The 24,820-nt window shown below is 46.5% G+C and overlaps 1 protein-coding gene and 1 pseudogene across 1 annotated transcript in view; one reads left to right on the top strand and one right to left on the bottom strand.

Moving 5' to 3' along the window:
- Window positions 1-1,732: 1,732 nt before the first annotated feature.
- The window catches only part of C9H16orf95 (chromosome 9 C16orf95 homolog), a 64,001-nt gene continuing 40,913 nt past the window's right edge, over window positions 1,733-24,820 (bottom strand). Inside the window, exons 6-7 of the mRNA XM_066349104.1 lie at window positions 7,283-7,429; window positions 1,733-1,882 (exon numbers count right to left, since the gene is read on the bottom strand). Coding sequence (XP_066205201.1) covers window positions 1,879-1,882; window positions 7,283-7,429 — 151 coding nt within the window. The 3' untranslated portion in view covers window positions 1,733-1,878. The remainder of the gene's footprint in view (window positions 1,883-7,282; window positions 7,430-24,820) is intronic.
- LOC136381049 (speedy protein E4-like) lies at window positions 14,006-20,319 on the top strand (annotated as a pseudogene).

Raw genomic sequence — 24,820 nt, 5'->3', positions numbered from 1 at the left:
TTACAACCACTCTTCCGGGGAACAGGGAGAGATGAGAGGACCAAAGTAGCAGGAAGAGAGTGTAATCTAGGAGGCACAGGGAGAAATACTTTGAGGGACAGCCACCCTAACCTCTGGGCTGAGTCACCCCCCAAATCTAAAGTGAATATTTCCCCTGGAACCAGCAATAACTGCAAAGGGAAGCAGGACACCAGCCAAACAAGCTCTCCCATGGCACAGAGAGCAGAGTCGCTTAGAAGGAGGAAGCCATCAGAAATACAGTATTGAGTGCTTAATTCTGAGCTGCAGTGCCCCCACCCACAGGCTGATGGCTCACTGCAGGGCAGGTGATAGTGGAACATGGAAGTGCCATCCCATCATCGGGGGCGGAAACCGGGCTAGCCACGAGACTGAGGCCCAGCGTGAGCTCAGTCTTACCCGCAGGGGCAGAGGTGACTCATGGAAGCCTTCCAACCTGGCTTCAGGGCCGGGCAAGCAAGAGCAGTCCTGCCTGCCATCCCGCCCACAGGGCAAAGTCGAAAGCCTGGGAACTGCAGAGACCCCGGTTGAGCGCAGGCGTGCATCCCCACCCGGCCCTTGGAGCCCGAGCTTGCAGCCTGACCCGCGATCGCAGTTCCATCCACAGGGTTAGGGCATAAGCCGGGGAACAGGCAGAGACCCAAGGCTGAGCGCCAGAATGCAGCCCCGCCCAGACCACAGAGCCCGGGGTTACAGCCCAATGTGCGAACACAGCTCCACCCACAGGGGCAGGGGCAAAAGCCCGGGAATAGACGGAGACCCGAGACTGAGCATAGGTGCGCGGCCCTGCCCCCAGTGCCAAGGCTTGCGGCCCAGGGCATGGCACACAGCCCTACCCGTGGGGGCAGGCGAGGGCCAAGTCCAGCCCAGGCACGTATTTATGATCAAAACTCTCAGCAGAGTGGGAAAACAAGGAATATACCTGAACATGATAAAGGCCATCTATGACAAACCCACAGCCAACATCATACTCAATGGGCAAAAATTAAAAGCAATCCCCTTAAGATCAGGAACAAGGCAAGGGTGCTCCCTTTCACCACTCTTGTTCAATATGGTTCTGGAAGTCCTAGCTACAGCAATCAGACACGAAGAAATAAAAGGCATCCAAATTAGAAAAGAAGAAGTAAAATTGTCATTATTTGCTGATGACATAATACTGTACATAGAAAAGCCTAAAGTCTCAGAAAACTACTGGACATCATAAATGAATTCAGCAAGGTGGCAGGATATAAAATTAATATTCAGAAATCAGAGGCATTTTTATACACCAACAATGAACTGTCTGAAAGAGAACTTAAGAAAACAATCCCCTTCACTATTGCAACAAAAAACGTAAAGTACCTAGGGGTACATTTAACCAAGAAGGTTAAAGACTTGTACTCAGAAAATTATAAAACATTGATAAAAGAAATCAAAAAAGATTAAAACAGGAGGAAGCATATACCATGTTCATAGATAGGAGAATAAACATCATTAAAATGTCTATATTGCCCAAAGCAATTTATGAATTCAATGTAATTCCTATTAAAATAACAATGACATACTTCAAAGATATAGAACACATATTCCAAAATTTTATATGGAACCAAAAAAGAACATGAATAGCCTCAGCAATCTTGAAAAAGGAGAATAAAGTGGGTGGTATCACACTTCCTGATATCAAGTTATACTACAAGGCCATTGTACTCAAAACAGCTTGGTACTGGCATAAAAACAGGCATATAGATCAGTGGAACAAAACAGAGAACCCAGAAATAAACCCACACCTTTATGGACAACTGATATTTGACAAAAGAGGTAAGAGTATACAATGCAGTACAGACAGTCTCTTTAACAAATGGTGTTGGGAAAATTGAACAGTTACCTGCAAAAAAAAATGAAATTAGACCACCAACTTACACCATTCACAAAAAGAAACTCAAAATGGATAAAAGACTTAAAACCCAACACTAGGAAGATAAACAATCCAATCAAAAAATGGGCAAAAGAAATGAATAAACACTTCTCCAAAGAGGACATACAGATGGCTAATAGGCATATGGAAAAATGCTCAACATCACTAATCATTATAGAAATGCAAATTAAAACCACGATGAGATATCACCTAACACCAGTCAGAATGGCGCTCATCAACAAAACAACACAGAATAAGTGCTGGCAAGGATGTGGAGAAAAGGGAACTCTCCTGCACTGCTGGTGGGAATGCAGACTGGTGCAGCCACTGTGGAAAACAGTATGGAGATTCCTCAAAAAATTAAAAATGGAACTGCCTTTTGACCCAGCTATCCCACTTTTAGGAATATATCCCAAGAACACCACATCACTAATATCAAAAGAAGAAATGCACCCCCATGTTTATGGCAGCATTGTTTACAATAGCCAAGATCTGGAAACAGCCCAAGTGTCCCTCAGTGGACGAGTGGATTAAAAAGCAATGGTACATATTCACAATGGAATACTATGGGGGCCATGAAAAAGAAGGAAATCTTACCTTTGTGACAACATGGATGGACCTGGAAACTATTATGTTAAGTGAAATAAGCCAGGCAGAGAAAGAATAATATCATGTGACCTCATTCATTTGAGGAATCCAATGAACAATGTGAACTGAGGAGTGGAATAGAGACAGAGACGAGATCAAAGGAACCAAAGGAAAAGCGGACAGAGGAAAAGGGGATGATAGGATGGGATAATCCTGGAGGAAAAGGGGGAGGGCTTTCAGGGGAGGGGGGCAAGGGGGATGTTCAGAGAAACACAGGGGATATGGCGATGTATTAGGGGGGACACTAGAACCTATGTAAACTCAAATTAAAATCAATTTAAAAAGCTGTGGTACATTTACACAATGGAAAACTACTCAGCCATAAAAAAGAAGCAAATCTTACCGTTTGTGACAGCATATGGATGGACAGCATGGAGTATTGTGCTAAGTGAAATAAGCCAGTCAGAGAAAGACAGGTACCACTTGAAATCATTTGCGGAATCTAATGAACAAAATAAACTAACATGTACAACAGAGAGAGATTCCTAGATAGAGGGCAGGCTGACAGCTGTCAAAGGTAGGGGGCTGGGTGACAGGGAGAGGGATTGAGCAAAAAGGGAAAAACAGATGGTGATGGGTGAAGACTTGACTTGGGAAGGTGACCACACCATATGGTGTACAGAAACGTTTTGTAGAATTGGGCACTTGAAACCTGTACAATTATGTTATCCAGTGTCACCCCAATAAAATTCAATATTAAAAAAAGGAAAAATATGTCTGAAAGTACAGGAGTATCTGTATGTTCCCTGATCCCCTAATTTTTGTGAGCAGCTTGTTTTTATTTCCTTTGGATATATACCCAGAACTGCATTGCTAGATCATAAGGTGCTTTTATTTATACTTTTTTAAAAAACATAATAGTGTTTCCATAGTGGCTGCAACAACTCACATTCCCACCACCAGCACACACGGCTTATTTTCTCCACATTCTCCTCAGCACTAATCTCCCAGCCTTGGCACTTGTGCTACTTGGGGGTGAGTGGGGAGGGGTGTCCCTGCCCTGGCTGTTCCTTCTCTGCACACTGTAACAGGAAAGGCTGGTGACCTCCCTCCTCACACGACGGAACTTGCTGGTTTCTAACACAGCCGGAATCACGTTTGTTGGGTTTGCATGAGGCCGGGAACTGTCTACCTCTCTCACCAGAAGCAGTGAATGAGGGAGGTCATGTGAATTGTGCATGGGTCCCCAGCCATATTCTCTGCCCCTGGGTTTCTGGGATTGCTCCAGGACCTCAAGGATGCAGGTCTGGAGGCCAAAGGTAAGGTGACCAAAAGCTGCTAACAGCTAAACGCCCTCAGAAAGCCCAACCCTGAGCCATTGGTGCCAGGGAAGGAGGACATGGGCCAGAGCCACGGGCTAACACAGCCTTGGCCAGTTTCGGGGTGAGCCTGATAGCCAGGCTTCCCAGCCCTGGTCCCTGCCCCCCATACAGTGCTCTGAGGGGCCCGAGGTCCCCTCCTGGGCAAGAGGCGGCAGTCCCTCAGGAGGCCCTAGTTTGGTACTTGGGTTGGGTTTTGGTGGCCTATGTCATGGGTGCCAGGCCGTGGGAATATTTTGAACCCTGGACTTTTTGGTATTAAAACCAGCATAGTCCCCGGACAAATGTGCATAAACAGCCACTTCAAATCAGGGCGCTCTGGGGACTGGCCTGTTTCATCAGTCTGAGGGTTCTCTCCCAGACTCCACCCTCCGGGGAAGAACGCTGTCCTGTTGGGTTTCTGGCCCAGGGCCCTGCTTCCAGCTGACTGTGCCCAGGATGCACGGCTGCTCTCTGGCTCCCGGGAAGCACTCAGCAACCCCATTCCTCCTGCTGGAGAAAGGGACCCACAGGCCCCTTTGTTACAGAGGTGCCCGAGTCTCAGAACAAACACCTGGGGGCAGGTTATGTACTGTCCTCTCTCCCTCAGAGAGGGCTGCCAGGCACTGCAAGTTCATCACCATAGTGAACACGTGTTCAAGGAAAGGTTACCAGGCCACAGTCAGACCCAGGCTGTAGGTTACCTCGGGCCGCTCTTAGTTGCCCGCACCTGGAATGTCTGGAACTCGTCGCAGATGACCTGTCTCAGGAAACTAGAGTGTGTGGTCCCAGGCCCAGGCCATCCTTGCTCCAGCTCAGACCCTGTTCAGGTGAGGGCCCCAGGCAGCAAAAGATAATAAGACTCCGCCTGTCTGCTCATTACTTTCTCCACCAGGAAGCTGCTTCTTCTTATCTGGCTTCTTGGGGCCTCCAGTGGATAATAGACCGTCTTCCCATAAAGGACCTTGGCCCCATCAGTTCAGTTCCTTGGTCCAGAATAATTGTGCTGTGTGTTGTGGTCTCTCCTCAGACCTTCACTGGCTCACAGCTGGAATCGTACACACCCACCCAAGATGAATGGACACACAGACACACTCACCGCACCAAGGACACTGCTACAGGATTATGGTGCTGCAGACACACTCATAAAAACACATTGATACCCCAGAACACAGGTCTTTACAGTACAGTCAAATCAAACCCAAGGTGTAAGAGAGCTGAAGTCAGGAACGTGTACAAACCCAAACACACAGCTAAACACTGACAGGCGCAGCCCTGAACCTCCCACCGACCCTGTGCACCTCCGTGACCTCGTACCTCGTACATGATACCCTGTCCCTCCCTGTGGCCCCATCCTGGCCTCCAGGCCCTCCAGGAGCCCTTAGCAGGAAAGGTGGTGGTAGGCTGTTCAAGACAGACACTCAGAGGGGATGGAGCCGGGTGCTAGCGGCTTGGAGTCACCTTCCTTCTGGGTGGCGCGGTGCTCAGGCTCATCGCAGCCCATGAGCCAGAGTGAAGCCACCGGGCTCCCAACCACTTGGGGTGCAGTTGAAGAATTTAAATATTTATTCTTGCAGCTTATATTTGGAAAGTATTTAACCTGTAAAAATGCAGTTAAAATTACATAGTGATTGGAACCATACTCCGTACTGTATTACTCCTCACAGTTTTAATGGAACTCAGACCCCGTGCGAAACTATCCGGAGGCATATCCTCGGATATAAGGACAGTCTAAGTCTTGACATCAGCTAAAGTGCTTAACATGCAGAAAGCACCACTGCAGCTTCTACCTGCCTCTCACACCATGGCGGAAATAACTGATGGACTGCAATTTCTAAATCCAGTAACCTGGATTAAACAATGGGGGTCCAGACTGCCAGGAGAAATAGGCTTATTATGCATAATCTTGTTTGCTTCTTTTTAGTCTTCAGATGCACACAACAAAGCCTCCAGCGAGTAATGAAAAGAGAGGTCGCAAAATCTGCTTTTGCTGCTTTAAGAAAACAGAAAAAGGGAAATGTGGAAAATGGCCTGAGAATGGATGTTGCCTTGATACCATTTGTGTGGATTTAGGAACACCTGGTCCCTGACATGACTGTCTGCACAAGAAGCTTCTGTACTCTGCCATTTCCTAGCTCCCCCGAATATGTGCTTACAAGCAAGCTTTCCCTGATGTGTCAGAGGATGATGACCTCGTGTCCTGAAGCTTTATGATAAGTAGGTAAAGAAGACAGATATATACGATGGGGACTCGCATATGGAGGCTCTCAGTTCATGAGGCTGGGAGACCCCTTCTCCCATCTTTTCTGCATCTTGTGTCTGTGCTTTCTTTAAATTTCCCGGTGCCTTCCACTCCGGACTGTGTTTCGCAGAGCTGGGCTCTGCGCTCCTGCCCTTGTCGACCAGGCTGCAGGATTTAGCCCCGGCAGACTAGTCTTGCGCTGCACCCTATGAGGGCACAGGGCAGAACCTACGGGAATCCGCATACACTCAGATTAGAGAACAAAGGTCCTCATGGACCCTTACAGTCACGTTTGAATCTGGGGAGGACGAAAGAGGTGTTGGGGTACGCAGGAAGGAGGGGACATGCAAGTCTTCAGCCCTGCCAGGAGACCCAGAAATCAGAGGTCCCAGGGGAGCGCCCATTCCGGGCAGCCTGACCCTTACTTCCCAGGCTGATGTGAGGATCTCCAGGAAGCGGTCAAAAAACTCCCTCTCACCGACTCTCCTGTCCTCCGCTGGGTACGAGTCCCCTGGCCCTGCTCACCGAAGGAAGGACGATCCAGAACTGACTTTGCGCCGCACACGCAGACCTACCCCTTCAGACTTGTGGATCTGTACCGCGGCTCCCGAAACTCCAAACAAGATGCTCCTCCCGCGCTTCGCTCCAGGGTTCTCGCCTCTGCGCCTCTCAAGACTACACAGCAGCCAGCAGCAGAGCAGCTCTAGGCACACGGGACAGCCTTGGAGAACTTGCCCAGCAGGGGCTCACTGACGCACGCCTCCTACTTGCAGTCCTCCGTGATGCAGACTAGTCGAGGCAAGACCAGACAGCCCCCCACCACTCCCCTCAGACCTGGCCCACAGACAGTGCAGTCGGTCGTGGTCTGGAGTCACTACTGGGAACTCCCCTGTCCGTGCCCACCCTTTCCCACACAGCCCCACACCCTCTGGACAGTAAACTGACAAAACAGCAAACAGCCTGGCTCACCCCACATCTTTATTCAACCAGAACCTATGTATGAGACCTTGGACAGCGACGATTTGGACACCCACAAGCTTAAACCAGTGGCAGTGCGTGTGCAAACACACACACACACACACACAAACAAACACACACACACACACACAGCCTGAGGTGCACATGCGCAGGAAGACGCGGAAGTCCACCTGCAGGGCCCTTCAAGGGAAGATGGACACTTACCAGGTTTGATGTCCCACACGCTCTACACGCCAACACGTTAGGAACATCTGAATACCTTCCACTTCCATCCAGCCTTTGAGAGGAGCTGAGCAGAGAGGTCTCCACCTGGAAGAGGGACTCTGGTTTCCCATAGGTAGGTCTTCACTCCTGTTAGGGGTCAAGGAAAGGTGTCCCTGTGTGATTGCATCCTGGAATCCTGTTCGTTCCTTGCTCTGAGACCTTTTATTTTAGAACCCAGATCCCCCACAACCATGCGAGGAGAGTAAAGGACAGTTATATCATGTCCACTTAACTGAACTACTGGGAGAAGCTTCACTGAAACACTACGAATCAGGAAAAGCCCAGACGTGACATAAATTCCTGTTACCACTGTGCAGGTGGTGTCTCCAAGGAAGGAGAAGATCACAGACACATAAAAGTTTGCTACATTACACAACAGATCCATAATAACTGTAAAGAAAGAAAATACAAACTGAAAAAAGGAAACTGATATCTGGCATCTTACCTCCTCAGCAGGACTGTGATTATATAAAAGTAAAATTGTCACTTTTCAAAAACAAGATCCCAAGAACAATGTTTAACAACTCTGCTTGGTGAAATAATACAACCGCATTTTAGTACAATTCTTTCTTGAAAGCCAGGATGGGGAGTTTTGTAGGGGGATTAAAAATAAAATCCCCTGCCAAACCAGAAAATCGTATCTATCAATACATATACAAACATCATGAAAACAGTTTAGATGGTTGTTGAAGAACCGTGAAACCAGACTGTGTGGCGCAGGGCAGGTGAAACACTAAGGAAATTGCAAAGAAGGAAACGAACCTCATCTTCCATCTAGCTCAGCAGGAGCAATCATTACAGACGCGCTCCCATGTTAAACGGTAACTGTCTCCTGTGAAAGGACAGCACCATTCGCTGCAGGTTCTTTCATAGTCTACTGTAAATTCACCTGCTGGTCTGGGTGGCCATTATTGCCTTTCTCCCAAAGAAAATGAAAACCTCTCCTACCTCCATGACAAACAGGTAGTTATAGCCCAGAGCTAGGTGCCTAGTGCCTAGACTAAAGTCCCTGGTGACAGAGACAGGGACATTATCTGCCTTGAGCATGACTTTCAGCATTAAACTCACCCTGCAAAAAAACTGTGCTTCTCCAGAGCTACTCTTGGAAGTGGCTGCTTCCCCAGGAATGGTCTTCTCCAGCTCCTGCTGCTGCTGAGCATGGCCTGTGCCTGAATTCTCACTGATGCAAGGCTGGAATGTGAGTGACAGTGACCCCATCTCGGGCCTGAGCCAGGAAAGCTGCAGGTTGCATTTCCCGATGATCTTTTCCATTTCCAGCAGGTAAAGGATGGGAGCTGCGCCCAGCACCGTAGAAGGAAGCCTTGCGGTGAAGATGAGCAAAGCACCATCAGCCTGGGTCCCGGCCTCCAGTTCTCACCTCCACCATGTGCACTGACCGGTGCTCAGCGGATTTCCGGGGTGTCCTCTGCACTCTACTCCTCTCTAGTTTTCTGACTGCAAACACCAGCTGCCATGTGCCCTCAATGCCAACACTGTCCCTTCAGCTCAGATACATGCTGAGCTCCCCCAGAGCCTCCTCCCGGTTCCGAGGCCGGAACTCTGTCTGGGCAGTGAGCTGGACCCTCTCAGGGCTCCTTCTTTCTCCAAATGGCTAAAACTGTATTTTCACAAATGTCACGCATTTTAAAAGCTTGCTTGAACTGGGACAGAAATCTGGACCCCGTGATAATTTCTCGGCCAGAAGCAGCAGATGTCCACACTTACTGTGGCTTCATTCAGGTATCTAGAACATAAATCTTTCTCCTTTTGAATAAGTGGAAAATGCAAATATTTCCCCTAATTGTCATCTGCTTTTCTAACATTATTTATTCACTTTTATTTTATGCCATATATATATTTATTTTTTGGTGTGTGTGTTCAAATCCTTCTGCTTTCTCTTCCTACTTTTCACCCTTTTGACACTGACCATGAAAAAGCCTTTCCTGCCCTTACTTGTCTCATTAGTTTCCTGTGTTTTCCCTGTTTGGGTCTTCTCTCTAATGCATCAATTCTATTAGCATAACTGGCACCTGTCTTCAAGATTTGTAAATCTGTCTCCTCAAACTCAAACTTGCTTTCTAAGGGTTGACCTTATAACAGGGTGGGACACCTGTCATCATGTGGCAGTGCCCTCCCCACTGGAGGGGTTCCTAGGACAGCCTGGCCTTGGAAGCTGTGGAGCAGGGGTCCCCAAACTTTTTACACAGGGGGCCAGTTCACTGTCCCTCAGACCGTTGGAAGGCCAGACTATAAAAAAAACTATGAACAAATTCCTATGCACACTGCACATATCTTATTTTAAAGTAAAAAAACAAAATGGGAACAAATACAATATTTAAAATAAAGAACAAGTAAATTTAAATCAACAAACTGACCAATATTTCAATGGGAACTATGCTCCTCTCACTGACCACCAATGAAAGAGGTACCCTTCCAGAAGTGCGGTGGGGGTCGGATAAATAGCCTCCGGGGGTCGCATGTGGCCCACAGGCCGTAGTTTGGGAACCCCCGCTGTGGAGGAACCCGGGGCGGTGCTCCTGGTCCTGAGACCTCAGCCAACTAAGAAATCCCTGACTGCAAACAACGGAGACACCGAGTCCCTGCACCTCACGTGAACAGATTTTTAAAAATTTTCAGCTTTATCTAGGAACAGTTAACATAAAATTGTAAGATTTATTTTATAAATTTTTTTTGTTGTTGTATTTTTCTGAAGCTGGAAACAGGGAGAGACAGTCAGACAGACTCCCGCATGTGCCCGACCGGGATCCACCCGGCACGCCCACGAGGGGCGAAGCTCTGCCCACCAGGGGCGATGCTCTGCCCCTCCGGGGCATCGCTCTGCCGCGACCAGAGCCACTCTAGCGCCTGGGGCAGAGGCCAAGGAGCCATCCCCAGCACCCGGGCCATCTTTGCTCCAATGGAGCCTTGGCTGCGGGAGGGGAAGAGAAAGAGACAGAGAGGAAAGGGGGGGGGGTGGAGAAGCAAATGGGTGCTTCTCCCATGTGCCCTGGCCAGGAATCGAACCCGGGTCCCCCGCACGCCAGGCTGACGCTCCACCGCTGAGCCAACCGGCCAGGGCCTTTATAATTTTTTTTTTAATTTATAAAATTAATTTTAACATGGTGACATTGATCAATAAGTGTACACAGATTTCAGGCAATCATCACTCTATCATTTGAATAGTCCATTATGTTGTATATCCATCACTAAAAGCGAAATCATCTTTGGTCACCTTCTATTTGTTAAATCCTCTTTACACCCTATCCCTGACCCACCCTACCCACCATCACCCTCCCCCTGGTAACCAGGGCACTCTTGTCTAAGTCCATGAGTCTAAGCTTTGTGTCCCATCTATGTCTGAAATCATACACTTTTTAGCTTTTTCTGACTTACATATTTCACTCAGTTAATGTTTTCAAGGTCCATACATGTTTTCATAAATGACCCTATGTCATCATTTCTCATGGCTGAGTAGCATTCCATTGTACATAGATACCACATCTTCTTTATCCAGTCCTCTATCAAGGGACACTTTTATTGTTTCCATGTTTTGGCCACTGTGAAAAATTCTATGATGAACACAGGCTGCATGTGTCTCTACGTACCAATGTTTTTGAATTCTGGGGGGTAGATACCCAGTAGAGGGATGGCTGGGTCATAAGGTAGTTCCATTCTTAATTTTTTAAGGAGCCACTATACTTTCTCCCATAACAGTTATACTCGTTTACATTTCCACTGGCAGTACCCTCACACACTGCTGGTGAAATGTAAATTATTTTAATAAAATTTTTTAGAGAGAGCCTGACCTGTGATGGCGCAGTGGATAAAGCGTCAACCTGGAAATGCTGAGGTCGCCGGTTCGAAACCCTGGGCTTGCCTGGTCAAGGCACATATGGGAGTTGATGCTTCCAGCTCCTCCCCACCTTCGCTCTCTGTCTCTCTCTCCTCTCTCTCTCCCTCTCTCTCTCTTCTCCCTTTCTCTCTCCTCTCTAAAATGAATTAAAAAAAATTTTTTTTAATTTTTAGAGAGAGAAAGACAAATACACAACAAGAGAGAGATGAGAAGCATCACTCATAGTTGCATCACTTTAGTTGTTAATGGATTGCTTCTCCTATGTGCTAGTGCAGAGCTACTGGCATCACACAGAGAGGAGCTGTCTCCTGAGGACCTCATTCAGCTGGAGAAGCAACAGATTGAAGAGAAAGAGAGAAAAACCCCAGCACCCAAGAGATTTACTAGCAAGGGTTTGCCAAAAGGTTTTCCTATGTGGAGGATGGGTTGACAAAATTTCAGGCTGAGGACCCCAGTGATGACAGATTCAGAAAGGTCTACAGAGCTGTTTGGATGCCTTGCAATGCTATAGGCAGATTTTGTAAAAGAAGACGTCATCAAACTTCCAGACTAGCCTGGAACAATTCTTTAAAAAGGCAGAGAGGCCTGCAACAGAATCTGTTCCCTCTACATCAGCTGCCTCTCGAGATGGAACGCCTGTAGTACAGGTAGAATCATCTCCAGTGTCTCCTGCATGTTCCTTAGGCAATCCTGATTCACCAGACCAGCATCTCCAGCACCTTCAGCAGGTTCTCCTGCCTCTCCAGCTTCCTCCTCCCAATAGGTCACTCTCTCCCACCTGGCAATGGCCCCTTCCAGGGTGAAAGACAACCACAAGATTAAAGGTAAGGAATTTTTTTACACTTTTTTCATTTTTTCTATTACTACGTTACAGTGTATACAGTACAGTATATTTATGTCATTCTACTTTTTCTGTGGCTTGTGTTTTTATCTTCTAGATTATGTTTTTACAACTGTGTTAGCATAGGTAAGTGACTTAGGCTAGGGTGTGTTTCCACTTACACCAAAATTTGGATTATGTCACTGTCATAGGAACAGAACTGAGTTGTAACACAAGTTTTCTGGATAAACTGATCTGACTTTACTCATGCTTGGTAAAGCGCAATTGGTAACATATGATCGAAATTAAAAAAAAAAAAAAGTTTGGCTACATCCTGAATTTCTCATCAAAGTTCACACAAAGGATCAAAAACAAGACTCAGAGCCAAGAGGAAGAAGAAACCCAAGTGTCCATCAACTAATACTTGGGTAACAAAATACGTCCTATATAATAGATATTTTGAAGCCTAAAAAAGGAAAAAATTTTGACAAATGCAACAACAGGAAAGAACCTTAAGGACATTATTCTGACTGAATGAGCCAGGAATAAATGGACAAACACTGTATCATTCCACTTATATAAGGTCCCAGAGTAGTCCAACTCACAGGGACAGAACGTACAAGGGCAGGGGAGAGCATGGGGAGCTAGTAGTTAATAGATGCAGACTCAGTTTGGGAAGATAAAACGTTCCAGAGATGGACGGTGGTGACTGTAGCGCAATGTGAATGTGCTCAATGCCACTGAATTAAGCCTTTAGTGTGGTTTGAATGGTAGGTTTTTTATGTTATTATACTAGTAACAATAAATGAAGATCAAAGAAAAAAAGGAAGGAAGGAAGGGAGAAAAAAGGGAGGGAGTGAGGAAAGGAGGGAAGAAAGGAGGGAGGGAGATGGGGGAAAGGACGGAAAAGATTCAATACCCAGGTGAACAGCGATGGTATAAGACAGGCAGGCAGGCAGTTCAGAAGAACTGTCCCTGATCCTGCAGACACCGAGTTGGTTAGTTAGTGTCTTTTCTGCATCTGCACTCCACACCTGCACAAAGACCATCATGTTCTGACGCAAAGGTTTTCCACTCACTATTATTGTGAGTGTGACATTTTATTCACAGGATACATGAGTGGTAGTGAAACTTCTGAGTCAAGAAGAAAACACACAGGCTGAACACTGATATAAAGACTGGAGGGTGTTTTCCTTTTATCTATACTGAGAAGCAGGCTTTGGGTGATCCATGGAATCCCCCAATTTGCAGACACCATCCGAAGTATGTGAGCAAACGTACTGTTTTCTAGGATTTTAGGTTCTCACGATGTCTCTGGGAATAACACTTGCCTGATGGTACAGGATTCGTGCCCCCAGTTACAGAACCCTGTACATCGTGTCTGCAACCATCGAGCTTGCCAAATGGACCGTTTTAAAGTAACTTTTTATTTGGAAAGTCAATGTACCTGAGATCTATTTTTATATACATATCTCAATTTCATAAGGCTTTAGAATTTCTGTTTTCCCTAAATGTCCCTATCCCCTCCCTCTTCCACCCGACTACGCTCTGGAATAGGAATGGGAAAGGAAGAGCCCAACATATTTCAAGCTCAGAATGGAGAGAACGCAGCATCCCCGGGGGAGGGGTAAGAACGGATGCTGACACAGGAGGATAGTTTTGGAAGCTGGTCAGAGGTTGTGGGGTCAGTAGTAGGAGACAGTGTTTGCCCCCAAGCTCCAGGACAAGTGCACACACGGCAGTTACACCTGTTTGCATCCTTCAAACTGGTTGCCCGGTTAGAATGACCGATGACATCAGAGGCCTCGGACCTTCCTGGTTGGAAGGACCAGATTCCGTGGTGCTTGGCAGCAGAGGTGTGCCAACAACATCTTACTGGAGGTTTTCTCCATTCTAAGTTACGGATCAGTTGGGAGAACGTGGTGTTCACAGAAAACTCAGAAGAGTTTAGAGTCTAGATATACAAAAAAGAAAGAGTTAAGAAAAAACCATGGCCAACTGTGAATCAAGTTTCCAGTCTGAGAAGCAGAGCCCCCAGACTAGATCCTCAGGGAACTCCCTGGAGGTGAGAGTGGTTGAAGTCTTGCCAGGACCATCAGGTGAGGAAACTGGGGACAGAGGGGATTGGAGAAGGCTGACCAGTAAGGAGGAAGGGAGACCTGTGAGAGTGTGTGAAAGAAAGGAGAGATTCAGAAAACCAGGGGTAAGAAGAGATTGCAGGAGCTGGGGACAAGGATATCCCCATGAAAGAAAAGCCGGGGAAGCAAGGAAGGAGGGTTAGGAGATGAGACCCCAGCATGAGAGATGGGAAGGGAGAGACAGTGGAGAGTTCCTTTGATTCCCCCCACAATGAGGAAATGATCTCTAAAAAGGGAGAGTTTGAGGACAGAGACATAGAACAATGGCAGGATGAATGGGAGGGGGCAGGTGGACTTCGACAAAGGGGAAAGATGGAGAGACGGCTGGGGAGAAGACCAGTTGTCTGTGACACTGGAGAGGATGGACGGGTTTGCTCACTGGGGGTGGAGAGAGAAATAGGTAGGATGGAGTGGGGATGGGTTTAATGGACCAGTAGCTGAATTCCAAAGGCAAAGACTTTATATTGTAGCCTGGTTTCTTTCCTCAGCCCCCCGTGTAGATTCCAGCCCCCAGCCTCAGTCGGCTAAGAGGAAGAGGAAGAGGGAGGGGTCAACAGAGGAGGAGAGAGAGGAGGCTGCCCCTGGGGCTCAGGACCTCTGGGTCGTGGACACGCTGTGTGGGCTCAAGTTGAAGAGGCACAGGCGGTCTTCAGTGCTACCTGAGCACCATAAGGCCTTCATCAGGCTGCTCGGTAGGAGGGGACCCCGGAGAGCACCCTCCAAACTATTCTTTAAAAACATATTATTATAACTACTCTTTTCCAATAGAAAAGGATTGCTCTGCTAGTTGGTAAGCTCTCTATCCTAGGAGAACTCTGTATTGATCACTCATCAGGAACATTTACAAATGATACAGGGTTAGGCTAGACTGGAAAAGGGTCTGCACTTGGGATCAGAAAGCTCGGTTTCAACTGTACCTCTGAGACTGGCCTTGAGAATCTAAATACCTTCATCTGTAAGAGGAGATAAGGCCATCTTCCCACCCTGATGTGACTGTAAATTGAGACAATGACTGAGTGCTGTGGCATCGGCAGGGGCACATTCATGCACGATGAGGGAGCACGTCACTCAGTCACCCCAGACTGGGTAAATGGGGGTGGTGGTCACCACTACTCCCTGGCTCAGGGCACAATCTCCTCTGTCCCCCTTCACATCAATCTCACCCTTGGTCACAATCCCGAAACTTCCCCAAGCGGGACATGGTTCCCTCTTTGCCTGCAACGCTCCCATGGCAACCCTGTTCTGGTCAAGCTAACAGAAGCCCTCTTTTCATAGAGGATCCGGTCATTAAAAAATTCCTGGCCTGGGACAAAAATCTGATGATCTCTGACAAGGTAGGGTGTATCCCTGCTCTACCATCTGTCCTCGGGCACAGAGAGCCTTCCGTGCCCAGGGTTCTCTCTCCGACCTGATGCCTTGTCACCGCTTCCTGTTGGGAACCTAGGAGTTTCTTGAAGTGTGTACGGGAGGTGAGGTGTTTGTGTGGGGTAGGGGGATCCCTGCCACTAGGATGGCTCCTCTGGGATCTAGGCCCAAGGCTTGTCCCCATGGTTGTTAGTACATCAGGTTTCCTCGCAGGTTTTGGGGACTCCCCTTTGCTCCAGGTTATCAAAGACCCTCCAGATGTCGGCGATCCTAATACCTGCCCTGAACCCTCAGTGCTTGCCATCCTGGGGGCATCAGCTTCTCTCTTATCCCACTGCGCTTCCTCTTTCAGGGTGTGAGCCCTCTTTTATGTATGTATTTCCCTCTTTCTCTCAGTATCTGCTGTCCATGGTGATAGTTTATTTCAGCCGTGCGGGCCTCTACTCCTGCCAGTACCAGCGAATTCATTTCTTCCTGGCCCTGTGAGTATTATATTTAATCCCATCGATCAATATTCAAACCCTAGGACTATGTAAAGAGGTGAGTAGGTCTCTGATTATCATCTTTTTTAACCTATTTCTACTGCTCACTCTGTGTACAAAACCAATAGAGTTGTAGTAAAAAAATCTTAAGGTTTTTTACAATTTTCTTTGCAGAACCCAACAACCTGAATCTTAGCTAAAAGGCTGAATAAAGCAGGGCTTGGTTGGTTAGAACACTGTCTGGAATGGTAGAGGTTGCTGGTTCGATTCCCAGTGAGGGCACATACAGAAACAGATGTTCCTCTCCCTGTCTCCCTCTCTCTCACCCCCCCTCTCCTTTCCTCTCTCTCTAATATCAATAAACACTTTTTAAAAGCCTAAACAAATCAAAAGAAAACATAGAAGCCTCTAAAGAAATGACACCACCCTGCCGCCAAGGAAATAGGCTTCAGACTCACCATTTCCAGTTCCTCTCTCTCCCTCTCTCTCTCTCCCCCCTCCCCATCTCTCAGTCTCCTCCCAAAACAGTACCAAATGTAACGGTCTTCCTCCTCAATTCAGACCTCCACTAAATAGCACATTTCTACATACACTAAAATTCCCCCCAGGGAAGTATCTTACTGTCTCTCTGAATATCCTTGCAAATCACAAGTTAACCAATTCAACCCGCCGCTTTCCTCCTCTTCCTGCAATTTAATTGACTAATTCTGCTCTAAATCAAGGCAACAATTTTCAGTTTGAATTCTGCTCTCTGGGATCCCCATCAAACTTGTCTACCACCTTGATATTCCATTTTTTGTTTCAAGGGTCCTCCAAACACTCTTCCCTGTGTTTTTATAGGGTATTTTCTATCTAAGTATTTTTACACATCTGTATCTGAATAAAAGACCTATTCAGGTATAGATAGGGACAGACAGACAGGAACGGAGAGAGGTGAGAAGCTTCAATCTTAGTTTTTCGTTGTGACACCTTAGTTGTTCATGATTGCTCTCTCATATATGCCTTGACCGTGGGCCTTCAGCAGACCCAGTAACCCCTTGCTCGAGCCAGCAACCCTGGGTACAAGCTGGTGAGCTTTTCGCTCAAGCCAGATGAGCCTGTGCTCGAGCTGGCGACCTCAGGGTCTCGAACCTGGGTCATTCGTATTCCAGTCCGATGCTCTATCCACTGCGCCACTGCCTGGTCAGGCTGAAAGACCTATTCTTAAAATGAATCCAAACACCAAAATGTTTGGATACCATCTCAGTCCGGCTAACCTACATTCCAGTAGCACTGTAATTAAAATTCCATGACAGCCTGACCAGGCGGTGGTGCAGCGGATAGAGTGTCGGACTGGGATGCGGAGGACCCAGGTTCAAGACTCCACGGTCGCCAGCTTGAGCGCAGGCTCCTCTGGTTTGAGCAAAGGTCACCAGCTTGGACCCAAGGTCACTGGCTTGAGCAAGGGGTTATTTGGTCTGCTGCAGCCCCACGGTCATGGCACATATGAGAGAGCAATCAATGAATAGCTAAGGTGTCACAACGTAAAACTAAGATTGAAGCTTCTCATCTCTCTCCGTTACTGTCTGTCTATCCCTGCTATCCTTCTCTCTCTCTGTCACTGTAAAAAAAAAAAAAAATTCCATGAAAATGTGCTATTTTGAATTCATAATTTCTAATACCCTCACCTCTCCTTTTCCAATCCCATTAGACTAGACTCCTGTTGATGGAAGCTCTTGTCAATAGACAAATGGCTTCTAAAAATACTCAGTAATCTTCTTTTCATTTTGTTAATACTTAAGGTTTGCACTTGCTATGAGACAAAGCATTCATTCATTCACTCATTCTATGAAAACTTATAAACTGCATCTCAGTGCCAAAGAATGTGAGGAGAAGAAGAGAATTCAAGAAGCTTTCTTGAGTTAATGCACCACCACAGCAAGTCCTGTATGAGTCATTTGGTAGGAAAGTGGTGAATACAGTAAGGTCCAGTCAGGGCCGCCCACGGGAGCAGTATAGATACTTGCACTACGGGGAGACTGGTGTGTGCGCACACAGCAGGTTAAAGGGAAGGGGCCGGCTTCCCTGTAGGATTTTCTGTTCATCATCCAGGTATGAGAGGTGCCTTCAGGTCCCTGCTCAGCAGTGGCTTCTTGAAGACTGGGCGGCACTGTGACACTGGATAGGACTCCCGGAGGTCTTGTCCTTCCTGGGCAGCTGTCCTTGGCCAGGGGTCTTTCCTGTCCTGTTCCTGACTGGCCACCTGGTGTCTGTCCTCAGCTACCTGGCTCTGGACATGGAGGAGAATTACCACGCCCCTAAGCAGGCCATCCTTCCCTTCCTCTATGGGGAGCACTACTGCACCCAGCGCACCTCGTTCAATAAACTGCGATTCCAGTTCTTCCGCTCCATGGGCTGGAGGCGTGGGTCTCCCGGGAAGAGTGTGAAGAGGTAGGTGGCTGTGGGGACTTGGCAGGGGCAGCCACATTGGAGACAGAAGGGATCCTGGGGGATCAGAGTTGGGATTTGAGGCTGAGACAGAATTGGGGGCTGGACAAGGGGAGGGAGAAGGTCCACCTGGAGAGTCATCATCTTCTCAGGGGGCCGTTTCTCTTTCCAGATCCAGGCTTTTGATCCACAGCTCTGGGTGTGGGGGCGCGATCGCACGCTCATTTCGGAGGCCACTGAGACTAAGGTGGGTCTGAAGAAAGGTGGTCTATGTGCTCACGGGTACAGAAGGAATAATTTGTTGTCTACTTAGGAAATCCCAGCAATCTGATTGGTGGACCCTCGCCCATCGCCCCGCCCACCTCACCCTGAAACACACTGTGAAGTGAACCTGCCTGGCACACAGCCAGGCTCTGACTGGCTCCAGGACACAGGCTGACCATCACACACACACAGCTTGGTGGCATGTGTGGGTGTCAGATCTCATGATTGGGGTGAAATCATTTGAATCAAATTAACAGGGTCCATATATTAGCTTTCTTGAAATGCTGAATTTGTGAAATGTAAGGAAGTTTCCCATTATTTCCTTCTCCAGTGTTTTTACTTTCTGTTGTTAATTCACTTGGGCCTTACATCCCTGAGGAAACCCAACAGTAGGAACTTATCAACAGCAATAAAACAGTCTCTATATCCAAAAGTATGACACACATCGTGACTGCCTATATTTTCATCCAAATATATACCCTCAAACAAATGGCTATGGCCACGTCATCGGTACGTTCTTCATCTCCCCTGGCCCACCAAGCTCTCCTCCTGCACAATTACACATTTCACCCTGCAAGTGTACAGTCAAGGAAGTTTGTCAGAAAGAGGGGAGTTTGAGAAGTATTAGCTCCAGCATGGCTTGCTACAACAGACACCTTTGAGTTACAAGTTTGGGCACAGAGTTAAGCAAAGATTTCGTTTAAATCTTGGGAACTAGCTATCTTAGGCCACTCTGGCTGCTGAGACAAAATTGCACAGACTAGGAGACTTTTAACCAGCACACATTTATTTCTCACAGTTCTGGAGGCTGCAAGTCTGGGATCAGGTGCCAGCACAGTCGGACTCTGCTGAGGACTGTCATCTGTGCTCCATGTCCTTACACACTGGAAGGGACGAGGCACCTCTCTGGGGTGTTTCAGGAGGGCAATAATCTCATTCAAAATCGCTACACCTAATGACCTAATCACCTCCCAAACGCCCTCACCTCTTAATATCATCACCTTAGGGGTTATGAATTATGGGGACCACAGACACTCAGATCAAAGCACTAGCCAAGGTTAGACAAGGTAGTCTGGTTCAACATAAGATCCAGGGATAGAATTAGAGATCAGGCATTGGTCTCATGGTTTGTGATGTAGATGTGTCAGTGACATCTGTAGTGTGGTTACACGTTCAGATTTTAAGTAGTACAGAAGGACCAGGTGTGAGTGAGCTAAAGCAGCACTTTTGTGTGTTACTCCTGAACAGAACCACCTAAAGTCCCTGCTGTAAAGCCAATTATTGATGATATTCAGTAATTTCTGGACTCCGGTCCAAAATCAAGGTCCAAGAATCACACTTGAAAACAGTGGTTCAAGAGTGGGTTTGACAATGGAGGATTAGAGATAAACTCGGGTTTACAGATTAGCCTAAACTCTGATTAGAATTGACTGAGAATTTAAATAGATTCTCTATCTGGAGAGTTGCCTTTTTGAAATGTGACATCCTGTCTCTTTCTCCTTTTCTAGATTGCTCAGCCCAGGAGAGATTCGAGTTTTCAGCACGAAGACCATCTGGATGCTAATGGCAGACACAAGGACGGGAAAGAGGAGCCTCCTGTGCAGATAATCAAGCAGAACTTAGAATAATCTCCAACGGCTGAAGAGTTAATACATCCTGCTCTGGTAGAAGGACTATAGGAAAACAGGGTTATATTAAGTTCCTTCCCTTCCTAAGGCACCACCTCAACTTTCAGATTGTTGAATTCAAATCTTTCCTGTGATAAGTTTTAAGACTCATTTTTTCTACACTTGGTTACAGCAGTCTAGAGCCATCTGTAGGTGGACAACAGGGGCTCAGAATCAGAGGAAAATAGTTTAAAAAAATAAAATTAGAACCTTAAGGTTGTTATAGCTTAATGTATGACATAAGTTTTATTACTTTATTTTGAAAATATTGCCCCTAGGATTATATATTTATTCTCATATTTAATATTTATATATTTATGTTAAATAGTTTATAAGAGTCATAGTTTTGAAAACATGCAGTATCTACAGTTTCTTTATAAGTATTATACCTGTTATCATATGGAAATATCATTTTGTTTACGATTTCAACATAGATTTCTGTGGTTTCCCCAATTATAATTATATAACATCAATTATCGTTCAGCTACATGGGTAGTTCCGTCATAGTCTTTTAATCTATGTATTTATTGTTTGGTCTTTATTATTACATTGAGAGGATTCTGTTGTAATGTTTTCACTTGCCTGGATGACATGTTTCTGTGTTACTTTAGATCATTTAAGAAGACAATGCAATGCATCTCTTGTACAAATATAATAAAGATGAAATTCTCACCTTCACGATGTGTGTGGTTGTATCAGACAGATTACCTGTTCACTGTTAATGGCCATGTCACCTAATGGGTTGTGATTATTCAACCACAATAATTCTTTTTCAAGTGAGAGAAGGGAGGACAGAGTGACAGACTCTCATACATCCCCTGGCCAGTATTTCCTTAACAACCCCGGTGTGGGGTTGATGCTCTGCGCATCTGGAGCCATGCAAGCAGCTGAGCTGTTGTTAATGCCTGAGGTGGAGGCCCAGCGGAGCCTCCATCAATGTGCATGAACTACTCAAACCATGGCTACAGGAGAGGGGAACAGAGAGAAAGAGAGAGAGAGAGAGAGAGAGAGAGAGAGAGATGGAGGAGTAGCAGGGGTGGAAAAGCGGATGGTCCCTTCTCCTATGTGCCCTGATTGCGAATCAAACCGAGCATATACAAACACCGGGTCAACACTCTACACTCAGTCAACCGGCCACAGCTTCATACAAATTTCTTAACTCTGATTATCCTGACTTAATTTTCACATTGGTAGAAAACACAATAGACGTGAAGGTTATCCTCAGCGAGAGTCTGAATGCACATAAGTAGGGAGCACTATTTTTTTTTTTTTTTATTTTTTTCATTTTTCCGAAGCTGGAAACAGGGAGGCAGTCAGACAGACTCCTGCATGCGCCTGACCGGGATCCACCCAGCACGCCCACCAGGGGGCGATGCTCTGCCCCTCTGGGGCGTCGCTCTGTTGCGTCCAGAGCCATTCTAGCGCCTGAGGCAGAGGCCACAGAGCCATCCCCAGCGTCCCGGCCATCCCTGCTCCAATGGAGCCTCGCTGCGGGAGGGGAAGAGACAGAGAGGAAGGAGAGGGGGACGGGTGGAGAAGCAAATGGGCGCCTCTCCTATGTGCCCTGGTAGGGAATCGAACCTGGGACTCCTGCACGCCAGGCTGATGCTCTACCGCTGAGCCAACCGGCCAGGTCCACAAGGGGGCGCTATTTATTAAGGAAGGAGACTGGGAAGAGCAGGAAGAAGGAAGCAAGCATAGGACACAGAGACAGGAATGTGAAACCAAAATAAAGAACAGGAGACTTGTCAACACATGCTTCCCTGAAAAGGGCTGTGACCAGCGGAACCTCAGGTACAGGAGAACACACACAGTGTTCACTACTTTATCCCCAACGGGACCTCCTTTCACAACCTCCAATTGCAGTTGAATGTGGTACAAGGCAAATCAGGGCCTGCGGGAAAGTAGGAAGCATGGAGAAGAAATGAGAGGATTGGAGAGATATCTGGGTGAAGAAGAGAAGGGAAGAAGAGCTAAAGCTGTAAATGAGATGGGCCTGGAGAAGGAGGAGCCCATCATGTGGACACTGGGTTATGGAGGAAAGCGTCCTGGGAACTGGGATCACTGGGTGTGTGGGACACTCCCAGGTAGCCAGCTTCCGTGCTCGAGGTCTGGGCCTCCTTCACAGCACACATGTGCATTTCATTCGCCAGAGATGCTCAGCTGAGGTTGGATAATCTGAGGTTTCCCTGAAATTTCAATATGTATTCACAATCCTTTCAATCCCTGGCCATGTATTTGAACTCAATATCCAGACCCGTCTTCCCCCAGACGCTGGGCTGTACTCCCTGACCTGTAATCACAGGGTTGGTCCTTCACCTGACTGGCCCCCACCCTGAGTATGCTCCTTAACATAAACCCAGGTGTGCCCAAGGGGCTAGGCAAGGGTCGCAAACACTTTATCACTTAGGAAATTCTGAAGATTAGGGACTTCCTCCCAGGAATCAGGGACAAGGACCAGCAAGAGTGTTCAGTATACAACACACTGAGCATGGCCGGGAACTCTGTCAGTCCTCCGGTGGTCAGAGACAATAAACTGGTGTTGGTGTGGGGACATTTTCACCCAAAGCTGGGCAGGGGAGACAGGAGAAGCTGAAGAGGTGAGGAGTTAAATAATGGGGTGCTCCCAGGCCACTACAATAGCTCAGGCGACGCACAAACTTAGGACAGGGGGGAGCTAGAGGAACTGAGCGAAGAGGAGTCACAGAAAAAACCTTGTCTGTGTGTCCACGCTGGGTTTCTCTTTTCTCAACAAAGAGGAAGAACAGTATCCCAGTATATACTCTATGATGTTATCACAGGATTCTATTTACTAATATTTTAATAAAATGTATCCCTTTTAAGTGAGCATCATACACCCCTTTCCCTTATTAAACACAGCTACCTACTAACAAAACATATAAACTGTTTGTATCCTGACAAAAAACAACAACCCAAAAACATTTAGAACACTGGAACTCTGAACACCCAATATTATATAAGAAAGAACGGTTTTGTGGGTATCCCCACCCACTTTTTCAAAGACTATCATTCAATAATACACACAGAAGTAACTACAGGTGATTTTTTTAAGCCAAGTAAAACAGAGAAAACATCAGTTTGGAAGTAACAAGTGCCAAAGGCCAATGAATAGTCACGGGAGAAAAAGGACTAGAAGACGTGCCTTGGATTTGACTATAAATGGGTGACTGCTAACCTTTCCCAACAGATGTGGCAAAGTGGTAAGGACTAAGGGAAGACACTGACAACTGAAGCAGGAATAAGAAGTGAAGATATATTTACAAGAGAATACTTTCATCTTGGATTCAACAATAAGGATGCAAAGGTGTCTACCCGAATCACAGTATTTTGGTGCCCGGACAAATCATAAGCACCAAGTTCTCCTTGAACAGGAGGACCTCTGCTTATAAAACCGAGTATACTCCGTGTATCACAATGATTCACAGGTTGTCACTATGAAAGCTACATCTTATATCAGCTTTATTACAGAACAATTTCCAAGTCCTAGGAAATCTTTACAACACACACATAACATCAGTTCCTCTTCTAATACTCCATACAAAGCATGTAATGGAAGGTATTTCCCTTTTTCTGTGACTCTCAAACACACTAGTCATAATCTCAGCTCAACCTCAATAGCCCTAAAGTATAAAGTATCACACTACCCGTGTATGCAAATTTGACTAAGATTCACGCTGCTGATCTGACATTCTAGCAACTGCATTTTACATAATAACTTTTATCTATGTCTGTGCTCCATTTTCAAGTATGGATTCATCTAAACCTCCCAAAATGCATCACAAAGTAGAGTGAGAAAGCTCACCTGGATTCCTGCATTTTCCGCTACTCTTGGTAAAGTATAGAGATTGTTCACAGTGGAAAAAGTCACTGAAGTCATGAGTAAACTGGCTTGTTGAGGCCAAATCCGCCGGCAAAAACACCACCAAAAAAAACTCAATGAAACCACACCCTGTGAACACTCAGAAGGGGTAAAAGGGTAATACAGGGGAAACACCTGACATTGTTACTACAAAATCAGAGGAAATAAACCTGTTACTCTCCTTGGTGAATATAAACATTGACTCTTTTTGCGAAGAGTTGGCCAACATTAAATTTAAAAAAAATGCCACTAATCTGCTTACATGTTTTCTTACTGTTTCTTTCTATTCCTAAAAATCAAAGAATCCACAGGAATGCAGAATACTAGCTCGGAAACGTGAGACACGGGTGCACTAAGGCACAGTTTTGTGTGTCGCAGTAAACTTGGATAGCGCTGCACTTTAGCTTTTATTAGAACAACGGTAACAAAGTGGATGACACACTTGGCCTGGGAGTCTGAGTCCTTAGCAATGACACCTGCAGACCCAGAGACCTCGGACAGGGCACTGCTTTTCTCAGTAAATATAAAAAAAATTATGTTAATATTTTTCAATCTTAGTTTTTGCAGTGTTTTCTTATTTTT

Source organism: Saccopteryx leptura, chromosome 9 (genome assembly GCF_036850995.1).
Source record: "Saccopteryx leptura isolate mSacLep1 chromosome 9, mSacLep1_pri_phased_curated, whole genome shotgun sequence".
Taxonomy (NCBI): Eukaryota; Metazoa; Chordata; class Mammalia; order Chiroptera; family Emballonuridae; genus Saccopteryx; species Saccopteryx leptura.
This window is presented reverse-complemented; position numbering and strand designations above follow the sequence as displayed.